This window comes from Dermacentor silvarum, chromosome 2 (assembly GCF_013339745.2).
Source record: "Dermacentor silvarum isolate Dsil-2018 chromosome 2, BIME_Dsil_1.4, whole genome shotgun sequence".
Lineage (NCBI taxonomy): Eukaryota > Metazoa > Arthropoda > Arachnida > Ixodida > Ixodidae > Dermacentor > Dermacentor silvarum.
In genome coordinates, this window is record NC_051155.1 from 18,095,056 (window position 1) to 18,114,247 (window position 19,192).

Here is a 19,192-nt window from a genome sequence, read left to right on the forward strand (position 1 = left end):
CCATAGGAAGCCTTACGGGTATAGTTGCCTTTAAAGGCCAGCAAATCTCTCTGATATATTTATACCTCTAAAGAAAACGACTACAGAAACCATTGGAATGCTTTAAACGACGTTTATGCACCAGGCACTCAGCTGTATGCAACATTTTGAGTTGCTTAATTGTGTGGTTCCAAGAGAATAAATGACCGTTAGAGACCATCTTGATTTCGGCCGACCTTCATCCAGTCATGCCAATGATAATGTCGAAAAGGGTCGATAAAAAACCTAACGAGAGTGGTCGCTACACAATTAACAAGATTTCATAAGTTCCTGGCGTGACTTGTGGCTCTCGTCAATGTGTTGATTCTGAATGTGGATTTTGGCACAGTACGTATTGCCGCGAAGTTTAATCCCCACGTGGTCACAGCTGACGAAAAAAAAAACAATGAGCACATGTTCCATTGTCTGCCTGTATATGGAAAATCACATCAAAGGAGGCCAAGAGCTTTCTTCGATGATTATCACACGCTGCGAAAGCTGATACTACGGCTGTCTCCTGAAAAAATAGGCAAGTATAAACCTGAGTGAACACTCTTTCTTTACACAGACTGATTTTTTTTTTCATGTGACAGCTCTTTCTGCGTGATGCGTTAGCTGATCCACGGCAACAACAATCCAGCAATTTACGGCAGGTGTGCAGGGTAGAGGACCTTAGAGGTCGATGCCGACGCGGTCGAATGATCGAGAGGGGTACAGAACTGTCTGCAAGGAACCACAAGGACAGTGAGATTCTGAGGTGGTTTGCACCGTTGGCCTGTTGAACATGAGCTGATGTGCTTCTGGAGAAAAGTGTACAGACTCGACCACTCTTAGGGTGAACACGGCTCAGCGTGGCCGCGTAAAGTCTCTATATAATAAAAGTACCGCCATCCTTTGATCAACGGCGCTTCGCTCTCTCCTGTATCTCACATTGGACGATGATAGTGCGCGCTTTGACTTCTTTATATTTGGTTTTTGTCCGCCTCATAGCCATGTTGAAAGTCCTCTGCGCAGCCGCAGTTGCCTGCGGCTGCGCGCGCCCGGCCTGAAGGTTTCAACGTGGACTTTCTAGGGCCGCTACCGTCGACGTGCTTTCGCAAGCAAAAAAAAATGTCACAGTTTCGCCCTAAGGGCGAAGCAATGAATGCGATAGCAACACAGCAATGCCATACGAAGTAAGGTGAGCGGCTTTGGTAGCAATATGAATTGTAGTAAACATGAGCTCATTAAGTAAGCAGGTGTGCTGCGGCGTAAGTAGACCGACATGAAGAGAGACTCGATGACCACGAGAAGGCGCGTATGAAACGGTGGTGTTAATGAGAAGCGCTTCCCGTGGGCAGCTCGTGCGAAGGGACACACCTGTAGTGCTGCACTGCCGATCCGGGCAGCATTGCATGTGTAGCGTGCGTTGGAAAATGTGGCCCGACCATTACTACCTGAATGAAAAGCGTGGTGTGAGCGCGCACAAACAAACATGAGCAGATCACACTGAATGACTGCAGACAACGACTGTCAAAACGCTGACAGCAAGCACATACGCCGCCGCGGGCGAAGGTACGTGCGATCTATCGCTTCAACGGAAACTGAGCGGCGAATGCACGGCGCATAAAGGTCAGAGCCGTGGGGAGATAAGAGACGGTGCGGGCGAGCGAGCGAGCGAGCGACGAGCGCGGTTGTTGGCAGAGCATAAGAGCGCCCCCCCCCCCCCCCCCCCGCGCGCTCCCTCGCGTCCGTCATAGATTTTCCACTCCTACAACCTATGCAAACTGACAGAAACGGCTTTCGAATGCCGCGTGCATTGACTCCAAGGATAAAAAAAAGAAGAAAGAAATGTCAGCGCCACCTATTTTACACCAGCCTACCAATATTACCAACGAACTGACCGACGATTCCTCCAAATGAGAATCCAACTTCTTAAGTCAGGTATGCGTCAAAGGACCTGCACCGCTTGGGCGATTTTACGTAAAGTATGAAAACAAAAATGAATTGTATTTTTCTTGCTTCCAGAAAGATGAAAATTGGTCGTAAATGACTGCCACACCAGTTCCTATGCCGGAGAGAGCAGTTTCCTACATCACGTAAAGGAATCCACACACCTAGAAGCGACATTAACGCGGCATTAAGGAATCCGCGGAGCAGCATATGTAGTTACTGTCGAAATACTCTGTTTTGCCCTCCTTAATGGAAGAATCGATGACAAACATGATAAAATAAATATGCACGACTGAAAAATCTCTCTCTGAATTTGTGTGAAACTTATGGAGCGTGTCTGTCACTTTCTTAGGTCAATTATCCAAATTGGTTATATAATCAAGAGATGCGCGAAACGGCGCGCTAGACCCATGACGTCGGATCCAAATCATGAAAATCGTGCCTGATGGGTTACTCTGGATGCACTGCACGAACAGCTGTCGCAGTAAAATAAAATAGCCCAGGCCTAATAAAGAGTGCATAAAAAATGACCCTTATCACTTACAATAACAAAAAAAGCTAAGTCGGTTATGTGCTGAGAAGCTCGTTCCTGTTCAAGCATGACTAAGCAGGCTGTCCACAATCCCCAGACAAAAGCAGCCGGAAAATGCTCCAATTAGTAAAGCGCGCATTCCCGCGACGCTGCCTCGGGCGTTCGGTTGCCTGCGCTCAGTAAAATATGCTTCACAGCAAAGCAACAGCGGCTCGCTCCCGCGCTGCTGCAGACGACGCGAAGCACCTCTCGAGGTCCCTGTGCGCCTGCGCCGCGTTACTTCGATGCGCGGGCGCGCCGGCCATGCAGGCGCTGCGCGGAGTGGGGCCACGCTGCGCCGTGTTCATCCTGTTGAGCCTGTACATCCCAGGTAAATAAATGCGCAAGTAGAGTTTGGCGGAAGTTTGGAACATGCCAGCGTTGTGGGCCTACGGAGCGCACATTGCACGGAGGGGGCGAGGGACGACGAACAACCACTTGCGACCATTGTAAGCGCAGTTGGGACGATAGAGCAATGTATCCCACAACACAAAGTCAGAAGCTTGACGGCGGAGAGCACGGGAAGGGCGAGTAGCCGGGGAGTCAGAAAGGCAGTGCAAAATAGCCGCAATCCACGGATCTTTGCGCATCCATATCGACGAACTCTGGTGACGAAAACACCGAGACTATGACGGAAAGGTAGGTCGTGTCACTGGTTCTGGGCGAGCGAGAGAGAGAGCTTTCGCGTCGGTGTGTTTACGGCTGGACTGATAGACAACGCGCAAGTATAAGTCCTGTAACCAAAGGGCCCAACGGGAAAGGCGGCCTGATAGGTCTTTCAATGCCGACAGCGAAAATAGGGCGTGATGGTCGGTAACGACATTGGAGGGACGGGCGTACAGGTATGGTCAAAATTTTGCAAGGGCCCAAGTGATAGCTAAGCACTTATTTACTGCGACGGAGTAATTAGAATCGGCCATAGTGCCCGGATCACTACGTATTCGCCGTATCTACTTTTGCGCTGAGCGAGCACAGCCCCAAGTCCTACGGCGCTGGCGTCCGTGTGGACTTCTGTGGGAGCCATGGGGTCGAAATGGCGCAGTACGGACGGCGATGTGAGCAGACTGCGCAATGTATTAAACGCGTTGTCGCAAGCTGGGCACCACCTATAAAGGCCAGTATCGCCTCGCAGGAGTTGGGTCAGCGGAGCAGTGATAGAAGCAAAATTCTTGATAAAACGACGAAGGTATCAGCAGAGCCCGTCGAAGCTTCGAAATTCTTTCAGGTAAGTGGGTTTCGGGAAATCGATGATAGTGCGAAGTTTAGAAGCGTCTGGTAAAATGCCGTCTTTGGAAATTCATTCAGGAGGTTAAATTCATTCAGGCTGTCTGGTGTTACGAAACCTGTTTTTAGGCAACAGGCCAGAGCCATGGGCACTTTCCAATAGCCGGAACTTAAGTCGAGCGAGTAAAAGTACTCCGCGCCTTTCAAAGAATCGAGAGCGTCGTCGATGCGCGGCTAAGGATACACGCTTCTACGCGATATCTTATAAAGACGGGGGTGTAGTCCACGCAATCTCGTATGGATCCACCATTTTTCTTTCTAAGGCCCGTGGTCTGTTAGAAGGTTGAGCAACTCCGCGCTGAATCATATGGCTGACCTGGTCTTCAATGACACGGCACTCTGTGGGTGATACGTGGTAAGGTTGCTGGAGCAGCGTAGCGTGGATACCCGTATCCATCTCATGATACACCGTCGATGTGTGGCTAAAAGACGCTTGTTGATAAAAGAATGTATAGGGATATTTTCGAAGGACGTTTAGGAGCTGGGAACGTTGTGTAGAGCTCAGGAGTACACTCATAGAGCTGTCGATGGCGTCCGGCGTGCACAGGGAGCAAGTAGGGCAAGAAACCATTGTGCCGATCTCAAAGCAGATGACATCAAGCGGTGTGTCAAAGATGCTCACCGCGTCGATGGGTTCAAGTCATACAAGGCATTCAACGCGACACATAAGTGAGGGGCGAGGCATAATTGTTGGAGGCGAACACATGAGTGAAGCCACCGTTGACATAGATGACAGCGAAAGGAAGAGAACAGCGTCGATGAGCGAAAATGTGCGACGATGTAACAAGGGCAGTGTCATCTGTAACAGAGTCGGAGCAGGCAGTCTCAATCACAGATGAGTGCGGAGGTATCGTAGTGTCATCAGCAACGAGCAGCTTGTCGCCAAAATCATCATCTAATTGGCCGTCAGGAAGCGGCGAAAAGTCGACTTCGGCACGACAAGAGTCAATAAAGGCAATGTGTCCGGAAAGGAAGTCCAATCCCAATATGCTGTCGTATGAGCAAGAAGACAGAACTCAGCAAGTTCGACTGTGTACGTCAGTCTTTGAATGGTGACGCGGGTAGAAGCAACACGCGCTTGATACACGGAGCAAAGTGTAGGGAGAGGCATCTTTAATTTTCCGAGCGAGCGACAAAGTTTTTCGGTAATTACTCCAGCGGCAGCTCCTTTGTCGACTAGTGCAAGTGCAACAGTACCACCTTCAGATACTTCAAAAAATGTCGCAGTTTCACCCGAAAGGCAAAGCACAAATTGCGATAGCAAATTGGTAGAGAGCTACACGGAGCACAGATAGTAGTTTTATCGGCTGCATAAATTAGGACACATTCACTTACTAACTGAATTAACACGTGTGATTTCAGCGCGCACAAGCAAACAATAATAGATCACACTCGGAAAACTGCAGACAACCACTGTCAAAACGCTGGCGTGAACAAGCGCGCTTGTCGCAGCGAGCGAAGGTTCGCGCGGTCTATCGCTTCAACGGAAACTGAGCGGCGAAAGCACAGCGCATAAAAAGGTCAGAGCCGTCTGGAGATCGCTTTCAAGATACGGTGCGTGACAGCCCACACCGGCGCAAAGCACGCAGTTGTTAGAATAGTAGAAGTCACCCCCCCCCTCCCTCCCGCGGTGCCTTCCCGCTTTCATCCTGTCGCGTGGTACATTGCGTCACAAGTTCCCCTTGCGCCCGGTTGCAAGATACGCATTTGGTGCCGCAGCACAGCGTCGCCCCCCTCCCTCCCTCTCCTACCCCCACGGCCTTTCGCGCAACGGAAGAAGTCGCGTTTGCTCTCCTCCGTGCGTTCGCTCTGCGTGTAAGCGCCCGTCCCCCGCACGCTTTCACTCGCGCATACGGCGTGCGGCGAGGATTTTATCGCCCTTGGACTTTATATGGAACCTCACGGCGGTGACGCTGACGGCAGAAATCCGCTTTAAGAGTCCATATAATTGCTATCGCAATAAAACGTTCGTCGGAGAGAGCGACGACTTGTGCTGTTCGACACAGACGCAGTTCTTGCCTCGGGAACGGCAGCGTCTACTTTTCCTGTTCGATCGAAATGGGACGACGACGCATTGCGGAAAGGGAACGGCGTCGTGGAGATAGGGAGCGGCGATCATGGGCAGAAGGATTGGAGGTGCGGGGAGAAGCCGGATGTGATTGAGGAGGCGACGAGAACGGACCTGGAGGGACGTAAGAGGGTGCAGGTTCATGAGCTCGGGGAAGCCATAAGCGACGTCGAGAGAACCATGCCACCTGATCAGGAATGCCACAATAGAAGCATAGTAGGCGATTGTCGGGCGTGTGCCATGGTCCAGTATTGGCTGGTAAACTGGTTGGAAACGCCGGAGGGAGTGGACGTGATGGTACAGCGGGCACTGGTGGCGAGAACGTCGGCGGCGGGGCGAGCGCTGCAACTTCGGCCTAAAATATGGGGGAGGCACCGGCGGCAGTGCACGCGGGCACGGAATAATCTCAGATACTTGCTCCGGTATATTTGTCGTAGGTATGGAGTCAAAGATGGCGTAGGGATTGAAACGGCAGTGAGTAGAGACAGCTGCCGAGCGACTTCTACACGAATGAACTCCATCTCGCAGAGCAGGGAGCCGTGGTCGGGAACTGCGATTAGGCTCGAAATCGAAGCATCCTGTGTGGAAGAACGCCGGGCCAGGAGACGTTGTCTGCGGAGTTCATCATAACTCTGACAAAGGTCAGTGATTTCGACGATGGCTTGTGGGTTTTTCGGTAAGAACACTTGAAAGGCGTCGTCTTCGATGCCCTTCGCGATAAGAAGAATCTTACCAAATTCAGTCATTCATGCATTCACGCGCATAGAAAGTTCGACGACGTCATCTATATAGGTAGTGAAGTTCTCACCGGGCTGCTGCGAAAGGTTGCACAAGCGCCTTTCCGCACGAAGCTCTCGCACCGTGGGCTGACTGAAAACTTGCCTGAAGATCGTATTTAAGTCGGACCAGGTGCGAAGGTCAGATTCATGGTTGGGGAACCACACGTTCGTTCACGTTCGCTACGTCCTTGAGGTGGATGACCGCGTTGTTCGATTTATGAGCATCGTCCCATTTGTCGTGGGCGCTCACGCATTCGTTGACGCCGCGAGCCTGAACCTAGATGGTTGAGCGTGACCGGCGGTGGTGTTTGGCTTGTGTCGCCAGGCATGATGGGCGGCAACTTCCGACTACGGAGTTCCAGGGTTTGGGAAAGCTTAGGAACCTCCACGAAATATGTAACGCGGTTTAATTAGCAAGCCATAACGATACACAGGCAGATCTGTTGATCGAGCGTCAGGCAACAAACGCGCGAGCTCTATCCTCGGGCGAGGATAAAGCTCGCATACGGGTATCGTCCTCGCTAGAATATATATATATATATATATATATATACAGGGTGTTTCAGTGAAACCTTTCCGAATTTGTGTAAGGTTGCCTTTGCCGGATAGCCCAATTCTAGTTAATGAGCTGGTCTACTGGAAGAAGCGGACATTACTTCCACAGAAAAATGAAATGCATATTCGACTAATCCACCAAAATTTACTCATTAAGTTTTCCACTAATTACCTGATGGTCCATATCACAATTTACAAATTATAGCCGTAGAGTTCGAAAAGCGGATCCACTTGGAATTAAATCTCGGCACGACACCAGTTTCGAGATATTAATCCCCGAACTTTGCCGAGAAATGCATTGGCGTTCCAGTTAATTTTGTGCGCCAATGCCTAAAGCGATGTTTTTTTCAAGAAACTAACTGGAACGCCAATGCATTTCTCAGCAAAATTGGGAATCAATATCTCGACACTGGTGTCATTCCCGAGAATTTGGGGAAGGCTTCCCATTCTACAATAATCTGCTAGCGCTTGCTCTAAAAAAATAGGGTACTACAGAAATTGCATACTGATTAAGGGATCAATTTCGCACATGTATTTCAAAGTGATAAACCAGACAATACACCACGTACACAAATCTCGGCCCTACAGAAATGGCTAGCTTGTGTAGGCGCATTAGCCAACCAATGCCAACGATTACGTGCTGCATCAACCACCCTTCAATAGGTTCCTTGTTTGACATAAATCACCTATTTCATTCCTTTGTCACGTACCAACCCCACTGGCCGATGTATCGGCGATTGCTTGAGAGAAATTAAAGCGTCCTCCTCTCTGCAAATGAAAGTGCGCGGTTGCAGAGGCACGTGATATAGGGAAGCTGCACCGCTTAACTTTAGAGTGACTGCCATATGCTCACCAACTCATTTTCGCTTCGAGAATTTTTGTCATGATTCACGTGCCCTTTTTATAACTGGGGCTACAGATATAGACGGTCCGTTATAGTCACAATAAATAAACAATCACATACCAATATTGAACTTTTACCACGCTACTGAAACTTCTTCAGATTTTCTTGCTTAAAAATTATGAATAATTCACAGCACTTCAGTACAAAAGCAACACTGTGGCTGCATGACACGTGAAAGTGGAGACCTCTTAATCATTTTGGCATTCTATTGTTCCTTCTCGGGAACATAAATAAAGCAAGCAGTTGTTTTCCGCTTTTATGGTAATGGCCTTGGTATAGAACTGAACGAGCAACCTGGTGCATACAAGACAGAGCATGGTAATGTAAATACTCTACTAAGAATGATACCGCCAAATCAATCGGCAGACAAAAATTGCGGCATCATAGGGCCTGTCCAAATGACCAAGTGAAGTTTTTTGGTTCTTTTTTGTCATAGTAAGCTTGCACAGAAGCTTCCGATCAACACCCACTGATTAACGGGTATTTGGTTGGCGTGTTGGCGTTTACTTGCGAATGAACACGGAACCAGCAAACAGGCACTTACGCGCAAGACAAAAGGGGTGAACAGGATGAGCGGTGGATTTACAACCTTCTTCTTGAAGGATCTTCCACAGTAAAAGTTGCGCATATGCTACACCATGTGGGACAGAAGACAGTATCAGACTATTTTTGCTTCTGTCCGTTCACTGGTTTCGTATTCACCCTTGGGTCAGTCCTAACGCGTGATAGATTATTGTGTGCAAGTGCAGATGCACGTACCAAAAAGGCGTGAAGCATAGTGGTAGCACGTATTTTTGGGTCTGTTTGAAAAGGACTGTATAGGGCATGTTTTCTCATGTGACGATTTTGAGCCCACCTTGAAGCTCGGCGATACCTTCGTTTCGTGGCTAGTGGCATCTTCGCAGGTGTCAGCGAGTACGGCTTCGATTGCCTTCGGCGGTTTCGCGGTCTCCGGCTTCATGTCCAAAGCCTTTTTGTCCGGCAAAGCAACCCCGGGCTGCTGCAGCGACTCGTCCACGGGAACGAAGCACCTGACACCAACAGGGGTTAAAAATTAAACATTCTGGCCTATTACGTGCCAAAACCACGATCTGATAATGAGGCACGCAGTAGTTGGTGAATCGGGATTAATTTTGTCAACCTGAGGTCCTTTAACGTCTATACCCAATGCACGGTATACAAGTGCTTTTGCATTTGTTCCTCATCGCAATGCGGCTGCCGCGGCGGATTATTGAAACCACGATCTCGTGCTTAGCTGCGCAACGCAACAACCGCTAACAGCTGTGTCATTCAGTGTTATTAAAAGTCACACATGCTGATTGTCCTCATTGTCGCTGAAAGTGAAAAAGAAAGTGTTAAATTTATGAAAACTTGTAAGAGTTCATATCAGCTTCAGTGCTCGTCCCAGAGTACCGAGAACTCCCATAACACTCTCTCGACGAGACACCTGTCATTTAAATGGTACATTGCAGATTGAGGTGCCTTGGCTCCTCCTTCGCAGGGTTCATGGTAGCCCTCACCAGGAAGAGGCTGCAGTGGTCAACGAAAAAACAACACCATTCAATCAATGAATTAAACAGCTATAAACTGCACACACGAATAAACAAAATTGTGGAGCCCCCCCAGAATCGTCGTACCGCGCTGGCTGATTACCCTTGGCCCGGCGGGGTGCATGGCCTAACTGAGCATACGCGCTAGCCGCAATAGCCTGCAGCCGTCTGCGCCTAAATCTTTCTCGGCATTGGCTTATATGAAGCCTTTGCCGAGCTTACTACGAGATGCGCAGACCACAAGACCAGTCTGGCATCGCCATGAATGAAGCATCGTCACGTGGCGGCTGCTGCCGATTCACGTTGCCAGTCAAATATCGATGGCGCCTCGGCGAGCCCCCCCCCCCCCCCCCAAATTTATAAACTTGCATAGAAAAGAAATAAGAAAGTGGTGTCTCAGCCTGGCAACATTGATAGGACTACTCCATTCATAGGTTAAAAGCGCCTTCCATCGGGTTAGGCCACACGTTCTGTCCAAGAGGTTCATTCAATCAGCCAATCAATCTATCACATCATATTCCAACATCAAATGAGGATTACTATTAGCCACAACAGTGATGGTGCACGGTGAAAGAAAACATTCATAAAAACTTGACAAGACTTTCCCCCCGTTTCTCAGAATGAAAGCTACAGCAGCGTTTATAAAAAAATATTATACAATGTATAATATCGTAGCCATCATCATCATCACCAGTCTATTTTTACGTCCACTGCAGTCGCGTAGTGGATATCGCCTCGCTGCGATATCGTAGTAAATCGCAGCAAATTGGTGCACGTTAAAAGAACGCGTAATGTACACAGAAAAAAATATATTGCAGGAAAGGCAGGAAAGGAAGATGTAACTACTTCATTGTGGCATAGACTTAAAGGGCCCCTAAACCACCTCAGATATTTTTTGAACATGGCAAGTAAACAGGCGCATCGAGTTCAGAATGCCGTCACGATCAACGATGCCAAACGCTGCAGCGCTACGCGCCGCGGGCGCGCCACAAAACCAGAAAAACAATTCCGTCCTTCTCCCCTCGCCTTTATAGTAACCCCAGCGGTCGTCATGATGTCAGCAGGGCGAATCTGGTGATGTCAACGGCGGAAACGATGTCCATTGGTCGAACAAGAACCTACGACTTCCGGTTAGTCTGCTAGCAGGTGCGCGCGCTCCCTGCTCGTCCTCGCCGTGTTGCTCGCTTGTGTGCGCTTGCGAACTGGTTATTTCAGCCCGCAACGCAAGCGCGATATCGCTCACGTTCCAACACAGTCATGCTTAGCGTTCTGATTAGCTGCGCAAACAGAGTGCGACAGTGTTGGCCTTTCCAGGCGTGCGCTCAACACAGGGTCTATATAAAACCCCTATATTTATAAAAGTAGCGCCATCCACTTCTCTCCTCCTCCGTTCCACTATCGCGCTCGGCGCGACCAGCGCGATCGAGGCGCGATATCGACAGTGGCGCCGCCTGCGTCGGGCCTGCCGTGGCAGACGACAGCTAACGCGCTACCAGAGGAAATCCGAGGAAAACTTCGATCGCGCCCTGCGGAGACGTTTTTGAGGCGCGATTTTGCTTCGTCAGTCAGTAACTGGTCTTAATAATGCCATTTTGGAAGTAGCAACGCGACGATGCGAGACGGCGCAAATATCAAGTGTGCAGCAAGCGTTTGCGCACGCCGGATGGTAAACAAAAAATGACAGCAGATCCACGAGGTGAATGATGATGAGTGGGCGAAGCTCCGGAGGGAATCATCGGATCTCCCGCTTAAGGGGACGCTAGCACAAACGCGTTAGAAACGTGCAGTACTCTCTAGTAAGGGGGAGCGGCCACAGCGTCTTACGCAGCCATTTACACATGCCGGAACGTGCACCGCGTTTGCCGACGCCATCACATGACTGCAGAGAGAGTATACCCCCCGTATTCATAAACACTCCTCGACTTGAACTTGACTTGCCACCGCTTTGGGCAGCGCGTTCGAAACGCGTTGAAGGTAAGGTGGAGAGGCCACAGCGTCTTACACCAGCTTCTTACACGGGCCGTAACGCGCTAGCACAAACGCGTTAGAAACGCGCTAGAAACGCGGCCTTTCGTTAATGTTGGGTATTTATAGCCATCGTGGTGCGTTTGTCTATGTCCGCTTCGTGGCGTAGTGGGCTAACGCCACGCGCTCGGAAGCGAGGGGTCCCTGGTTCGATTCCGCGCTACGGAAACAACTTCGGAATTTTTTTCTCATTTTTCTCAGACTGGTTACACACTACTACTACTACTACTACGGGGACGGAACGGGTGCCGCCATAAGGAGCTTCGCCCCTAAAAAAGCCTTTTGCCCTCGCCTTGTCGGTTGCGGCAACTTAAGGCGCAGCAGCATGCCATCACAACGAAGTTCTTGTCCCTAACACGTTTGATCCGTTTGTGCGTACAGCACTTTCGTCGCACAGGCCCGAGAATGGCAGTCGGAGCGCGCTGGAAAGAAAAAAATATACAAAAGCGCGACGCGAACTTCCACGTGACACGGATTGGCCAATGCGGGAGCGGAGGAGGCTGGGGCTACAGGAGGCGGCCAAGAAAGGGCGAGGAGGAAGCGCCGGGGTGAGCGCGGTGGCGGCAAGATCTAAGAATGGCGCTACTTTTATAAATATAGGGGCTTTAGGTCTATAGCGGCACGCTTCGCATAACACGCGCCGGCACCGCAGCAACAGCGGGTAGCCGAGAAGCGCTGAATTCACGTCCACGTTACCGGCACGCTAACTCGCCGCACGCCGTTTGCCATGCGCGGGCCGCCGTTCGACAGCGGTATTGCTCGCGAGCGGCGAGAATTCCTTGCCGTACGCAGAGAGTATGAGACCGGGACTCATTTATGCGGCAGCTTCACCGCCGCTGATCGCTCGACGGCGCCGATATCGTCGCTAGGCCTTTTCCGGTTCCCTTCAAAGCTAAAGCGGACGGCGCTTTGAAAGGAATTACCGACGCTCAGAGCCACAATATTTTATTATCGTTGTTATCGCTCTTAGAAACAATTGTACACAAAGAAGGAAAATACGCTGATATTAGCGGCGCCGTCGGCTACGATGCGAGCACAGCCGAGCCGGTCGTCTCCCGTCGGTAGCCTTGCACTCAGCTGCAGCCAATGTTTTCGTTGCCGGTGGCAGAGGCGCACAGCTTCGCGGTCGTCGATTAACCCGTTGATCGTGCAGCGGGCGGGGCGCCGGCCGAACTGTCGTCTTCTTTGGACACCTCTCGCGCGGAAGACTGGAGGCTGTATCGTCGTCCGCTTTAACCGGAAGTAGGCAGTGTTTTGAGAAGCTCGTTGGCGATGACGTATGTCACGTGACATTTGGAGCAGCAATCGGTGAGAAGGAGAGACCAGCCGTAGCGAAGGAAAGAGCGAAACGAGCGAGGGCCGTTTTTCGATCATCAAACGAGTGTAACTCCGCTATTACGGCACCACTTCGAAAAATTCTCGCGGCTACGTGTTCGTTGTAGACTCGTGCACAACTGCAACACCACAACTAAATTTCGACCTCTGGGTGGTTTAGGGCCCTTTAATGCTATTCGGAGTAAGTAGCGAATCATTTGGCGACCCTAATTAGTACGCGTGTAAGGGATTTTCCAAATCTGTTTACTGTGCGCATTGAATGCGCGAGTGTGTAAAGTGTGCTAAATCTTTCAGGATGGAATCAGTATTTTTTCCTGCAAGTGCAATATCTATTCAACAAACATGGATTGCAGATGTACCCGCCCTGGTAGCGTCGCGGATATGGCGTTGCGCTAGGTCGCGGAATCAAATCCGGATACGGCAGCTGCCTTTCGATGGGGCTGAAATATAAAACAATTAAGCGGAACCCATCTCAAGGTGGCTGTCAATGATAATGCGTTTAGCAGTGCATGAATTGAGCAACACAACGTGGATGCGAGTTATGTATGACACGTGTACTGCAGTGCGGCTGTTTCGCACTTCGTTGATGAATAACTGGCATCCCCTTTGAAACGGGGCAGCTACAAATAGTAACCTACCCTGCTTGAATTATCACCTTCAGCAAGGTCGTCACCGTTGTAGCACGAAAGCATAGCCTCCAGCACGATTTCCACGTTGCGCCCGTAGGCCAGGTGGAATGGAATAAACCGCATTGTTTCCTGCATTGCAGTGGTGCACTGAAACGTGATAAACGGAAGAATATCGTTCCAGGTTTTATGCTGGACACCCACGTGCATTGATAGCAGCATGCCTGCAATGATGTTATTTAATCTCACAGTCAGCCCATTTGCTTGCGGATGGTAGGCGGTTGTCCTATGGTGGCTGGTAGAACTCAGCTTCAAGACGTCCTCTACCATGAGCTCTGTTGTAATGGAGAAGAGAGTCCGCAGCAATTGAGAGAGGATGACGAAGTCCAGCAGCCCGGAGAGCGCGAGACAGCGACCGACGTTCTTGAGCCAAGGCTGTTGCGTAGCCCTAACTGCTTTGTAAATAAACCCCCTCACAGATACCGTTCCTCTATCTCTGAATACGTGTGACAGAGCGCTGTCTCAAAGAATGATGCGGTGCACAAAGAACTGGGCTACTTCGGTCGCCCTGCCACGAGCTAAGGCATTGGTCCCCCCATAACGATAGAAGAAGTCCGATGCCACTAAAATTCACTTGTATCCTGAAGGCGACAAGAGAGGCTGGAAATGGCCTATGCCCGTTAAATGAAACGGTATCTTGGGTGTTTCAGTTGGTTGACGTAACTCTGCGGGTTTCATAGGCGGCGACGTGCGGATCTGACATTCACGACATCCTTTCACATTGCACTGCACACTAATTGATAGCCATGGCCAGTAGTACTGTTGGCGCATTCGCGTGAGAGTCCGCGCGAAGCCCAAATGACCCACGCAGGTTCGTTATGGCACGCTAAATAGATGTGATGGTGGAGTTCAGTGGACACGACAAGAAGATAGATTTTGTCGCTGGCACGGACGTTTTTCTTGTAACGGACACCTCTCCTGAGACAAAAGAAGGACAGTTCACGAGTAGTGTGCAAAGGAAGCTTCGAGTTTTGGCCTTCTAATCGATCGATAACTAGCTATTCGCTCGCTGCCTTGACATAACGTGAGCAATTGTGACGGCTCCGAAAAAACCACTGTCCTCAGAGTCCTGAGCAGGAGGTTCAACGGGTGCGTGCGAAAGAGCGTCGGCATCTTCGTGCTTGCGCGCAGACTTGTACACAACTGCGAAGGTAAATTCTTGCACGCGCAGACTCCAACGAGCGACATGACAAGACGGATCCCCGAGATTGGCCAGCCAGCACGGCGAGTGGTGATCATTCACTACGTTGAAGGCGCGTCCATATCGGTAAAGCAGGAATTTCGTAGTCGCCCACACGATAGGACAGTTGTTTTCTGAAATAGAATAATTAGACTCAGCTTGTGTGAGAATACAACAGTCATACGCTATGATTCGCTCAACGCTCTCGTGTTACTGTACAAGGATCGCACCAAGTCCGGCCTTTCTTGTGTCTGCGTGGACCTCTCCAGCTGCCTTCTCATCGAAGTGGGCAAGAGCAGGTGCTATCTGCAGGTATCGTCGTAGCTCTTTGAATGTAGTATTTCGCTATATGGTCCAGACAAAGGTTCGTACGTCTTCTCGAGAGAGCTCAGTGAAGGTATGGCTTGGCTATCTTAGAAAAGTTAGCATTGAAACGACAATATTAAGCACGCAAGCCGAGGAAACGCCTCACTGCTCTATTGCATGATGGAACAGGAAAGGCGGCAACGGCAGTAGTTTTGTCGGTGTCAGTTCAAACCGTATCAGCACTCACAACGTGTCCCCAAAACTTCAGCTCCATAGCCGAAATGACACTTTTGAGATTTCATTGTGACGCGAGGTGACTGAGAGGATGGCTCCAAGGACCGTTCATGGGCGCTTCAGATGTTCTTAAAACTTGAAGATGACCACATCAACGAGGGCAGATTTGCCACTTCAAGCCGGCGAGAACGGCATCCATTGTTCGCTGGAAATTTGGTGGTGCAGAAACAGAGGTCGAAAGGAACTCGGAATTCACAGAGGCCATCCCGAGTTACGAACGCAGTACTTTCTCGATCTCGCTCATCGGCCTCAATTTGTTAATGGATGTAAAATACATACTGTGCCACAACCTGTCTAAAGATTTGACGACATGTGAGAACGGGAACTTTTCGTGAGGCCGTTTAGCCTACTGTAGTCGACAAACAAGCGCAGTGTTGCGCCTTTTTTATTGTGATAGCAATTATATGAACGCTCCAGGCGCATTTCTGCCGTCGTTGTCACCGTATAAAGTCCAAGGGCGATAAAATCGTCGCCGCGCACCGTATTCTGTATATGCATGAGAAAGCGTGCGATGGTGAGCCGGCGTTCGCGGCTCAATCTCGCGTGCACAAGAGAGGAAAGCGGGAAGGAAGCACCGTCTTCCAGTTGTACGCAACGCTCCTGAGGGTCGGTAGGGAAAGGAGGTGGGGGGGGGGGGGGGCATTTTGGTCCGGGGGCCCGAGCGGCCGGCGCGCCCGCCCGGGCTGCTGTGTCTGCAGCGCGGACAGAGTCCGCCCTGCGCTGTGTTTTCACGGCTTAGTTCGCGTTGACGCGAGCGGCAGCAGGAAGGGACATTCGATCGCTGCTGCTGTCGCGCTTACTCGCTCCAGCGTTTTGACAGCGAGTTTGCGCGGTCATAGAGTGAGATGCGTTCATGTTTGCTTGTGCGCGAGACACCATGCTTGTTAATTTAGTTAGTATGCCTATATGTTTACAAGTTCATACGGCCGATAAAATTACTATCCTTAGTTCGTATAGCTGCATGCTTCGCCTTCCGGGTGAAACTGCGACTTTATTTAACTAGAACGACTGGTGAGGACCATGGGCTCCTGGATGGTTAGGTGACGCCATCATAGAGAATCTTATTTATTTTGTGCCTAGATAACCTAGCGTTCTTTAGCGGAAACGCGGTAAGGCTTTTCTCGTATAGGGCGGGCCTCATCGTCGGTAATATTTTGTTGTTTGGTGAGAGGCGGTTGGCGGTCTTTAGAGGAAGAAGCGAAGCACGACTAAATTCTATTAAAAAGTTGTGAAGTGCAGCCTTGCGTTCTTACGAAAGCTTCGAGTTCAAGTCAATACCGCCAGGAGAAGTGCTACCAATGAGCATTTCCTAAGTTTCCAAGCATTCCGTGATGCCGGCTATGGGATCTTTGTAGCAGGCCAGTGCAGTGCAGCGAAAAAGGTGCCAGTGTTCATAGATGAAAATCGTAAGTAACTGCGACCGCCAGTACAAGACTTGGCGCCGCGCATACACCTTGCAGCAGTAAAAGCGAGACGTTGCTCTCAGTCACCGCGTCGCTGTCTCGAAGTCCTTCGTACGTTCTCAACAGCACAGTCGCTCCGGGAGGTAGCGTCACCTTGTCGTCAGAAATACGCAGCGCTGACTTGCGCTTGCTGTGAATGTCTCGCTCTGTGGCACATTGTGTTGAGGTGGCGCTGCGCTCACGGAGATATATAATTGCACCGTACACCGGAAGAAAGTCCATGCCGAGAATAAGCTGACGCGAAGATCGGCGGACGATCAGGTAGGTGACTACAAATGTCGACGAACTAACATTGATTCTGGCGGTACAGCAGTCCAGAGGTATAATGATGTGACCGCCAGTTGTGCAAATGCACGTTAAATTCCAAGGCATAATATTTTTTAAGAGCCGCGGCCAGTTTCCCGCTTAGAATAATCCACACCAGTATCCACTAAAACACTGACCTGAAGTCCGTCTGTCAGCAAAGGTATGTCAGGCGAGACCCAGTGGCAAGTCAGATGTGTTCGGCGGCTATTATTCGTCAGTGCACTCGAGCGGGGATGTGTTATCTTCATTACGTGTAGACCATCTGTATTCAGTGAATCGTCGTGCACGCGCCTATGTGGGTTATTCTGCACGTCGAGTTTCAGCGACCTCGGCGGTAGAGGTAGGGTCGCCTTGGGGAGGCTGACCGTTATTGACGCCATGAAAACGATATAGGGCGCTACACAAGATAATGTTCTATTTCCCTTGGCCTCTGGCCAACTTCGGGGCGAGGCGAGTTGATGGAAAGCCCATCCAACCCGTGTTGTAGGTATGGACAGTCTTGGAAGATGTGACCGGCCTCACCGCAGTTGTAGCTAAGTGGTCATCTGTCATTTATCAGACTTCCACAGGTACGCGCGGCGGCCGTCGCAGCCTAAACTGGCGGGAGCTCATTGGATCGCGACTGGAGGTACGCTGTGGATCGATACGTCAGGGCGAAAAGTAGGCACGGAGTGTGGCAAGGTGGCTTCCTATATTGCATTAGTGCACCAAGTTGGTTGAAGTTCATATTGGATAGATTTTGACTGCGCTAGAAACAGGGACAAAGGAGGACGAAAAAGACAGCACGTGCACAGCGGTGTCTGCATGCGCAGTGGTGTCACCACGTGCGCAGAGGTGTCATGGCGCACTTGGTGTCTTTTTCGCCCTGCTTTGTCCCTGTTAAATGCGCAGTTAAAATCTACCCAATATGGGCTTCCAATATGTCCGGCGCTGTGTAGCTCTGGGCACAGGCGCCGGTGTCACATCGCTGGGTAAAGAGGTCCTCAGCGCCTGCGGGACCTCATCGCGGATAACACCGGCGATGGAACCGACCACTGGCTTGTTCACTCCGCAGATCTTCTCAATTTCCTCGCGAAAGACAGAGCGATAAAGTTGGCGAACCCAGTCGGTGCTGCTGCTCCTGGAAGCTGTGAACATGTCGGAAATTCAGGCAGCGTTCACGTGTCGGTAGAATAAGGCAGACCGCGGATGAAGCACTCTGCATCGTGACAGCTTCAGCGAGGAACTCTGCACAGTCCTTGGGGGGCTCCACACCATACCATGAAAGAGCTGTTCCTTCATGCCACGCATGGGGTGGCGCAGCGTTTCCTCCAATGGCACTTTGTCCTCACGCTCGCTTAGAGAGGCGTGTCATGTCTTCGACTTACATCGTAATGGTCTCATTCGGCAGCTGAACACGGGACCAAAGCGCACCTTCACCTCGTTCTCGGCGATTAGTGCTTTTTGTAACACTCTAGGAGCCGACACCGGAATTCAAGGTTGTTTAGACGCCTTCTCTATTTTGGAACGAGGTGTGGGCGCCATCCTCTCCGCTGAAATAGACGTTGCGGAGATGTCTAGGGTCATACCAGTGATTGAAATCAACGACACATTCAAACTCACTCAGTCAGTCCTCCACGTCTTCAAATATTTCTCCGTGAAGTGTAATCGGCGTCCGCAGGGTCTGAATGGTACAGTTGGCCGGCGTGGAGCCTTTCTGGATGATTTTAGTTGATAGTCGCTTTAGTTATAGCCACTCTCTCGGCAGGGAGTTCCAATTCTTGTGGAGGTCTCGTAGACTTCCGCTTGTCTGATGCACTGGGGCGTCCACGAGGGTACGGCTGGTGTTCCGGTTGCTGGACGGGGCCTGGTGACAGGGTCTGCTACACCTCCACCAATTTGTCATGTAGAAGAATGACAAAAGGTAAGCCTGTAAGCCTTAGGTTTTCCTGGTCAC

General features: G+C 50.5%; 1 protein-coding gene across 1 annotated transcript in view; it reads right to left on the reverse strand.

The window, feature by feature from the left end:
- Positions 1 to 690: 690 nt before the first annotated feature.
- The window catches only part of LOC125943381 (high-affinity choline transporter 1-like), a 34,466-nt gene continuing 15,964 nt past the window's right edge, over positions 691 to 19,192 (reverse strand). Inside the window, exons 3-4 of the mRNA XM_049662669.1 lie at positions 8,968 to 9,142; positions 691 to 741 (exon numbers count right to left, since the gene is read on the reverse strand). Coding sequence (XP_049518626.1) covers positions 691 to 741; positions 8,968 to 9,142 — 226 coding nt within the window. The remainder of the gene's footprint in view (positions 742 to 8,967; positions 9,143 to 19,192) is intronic.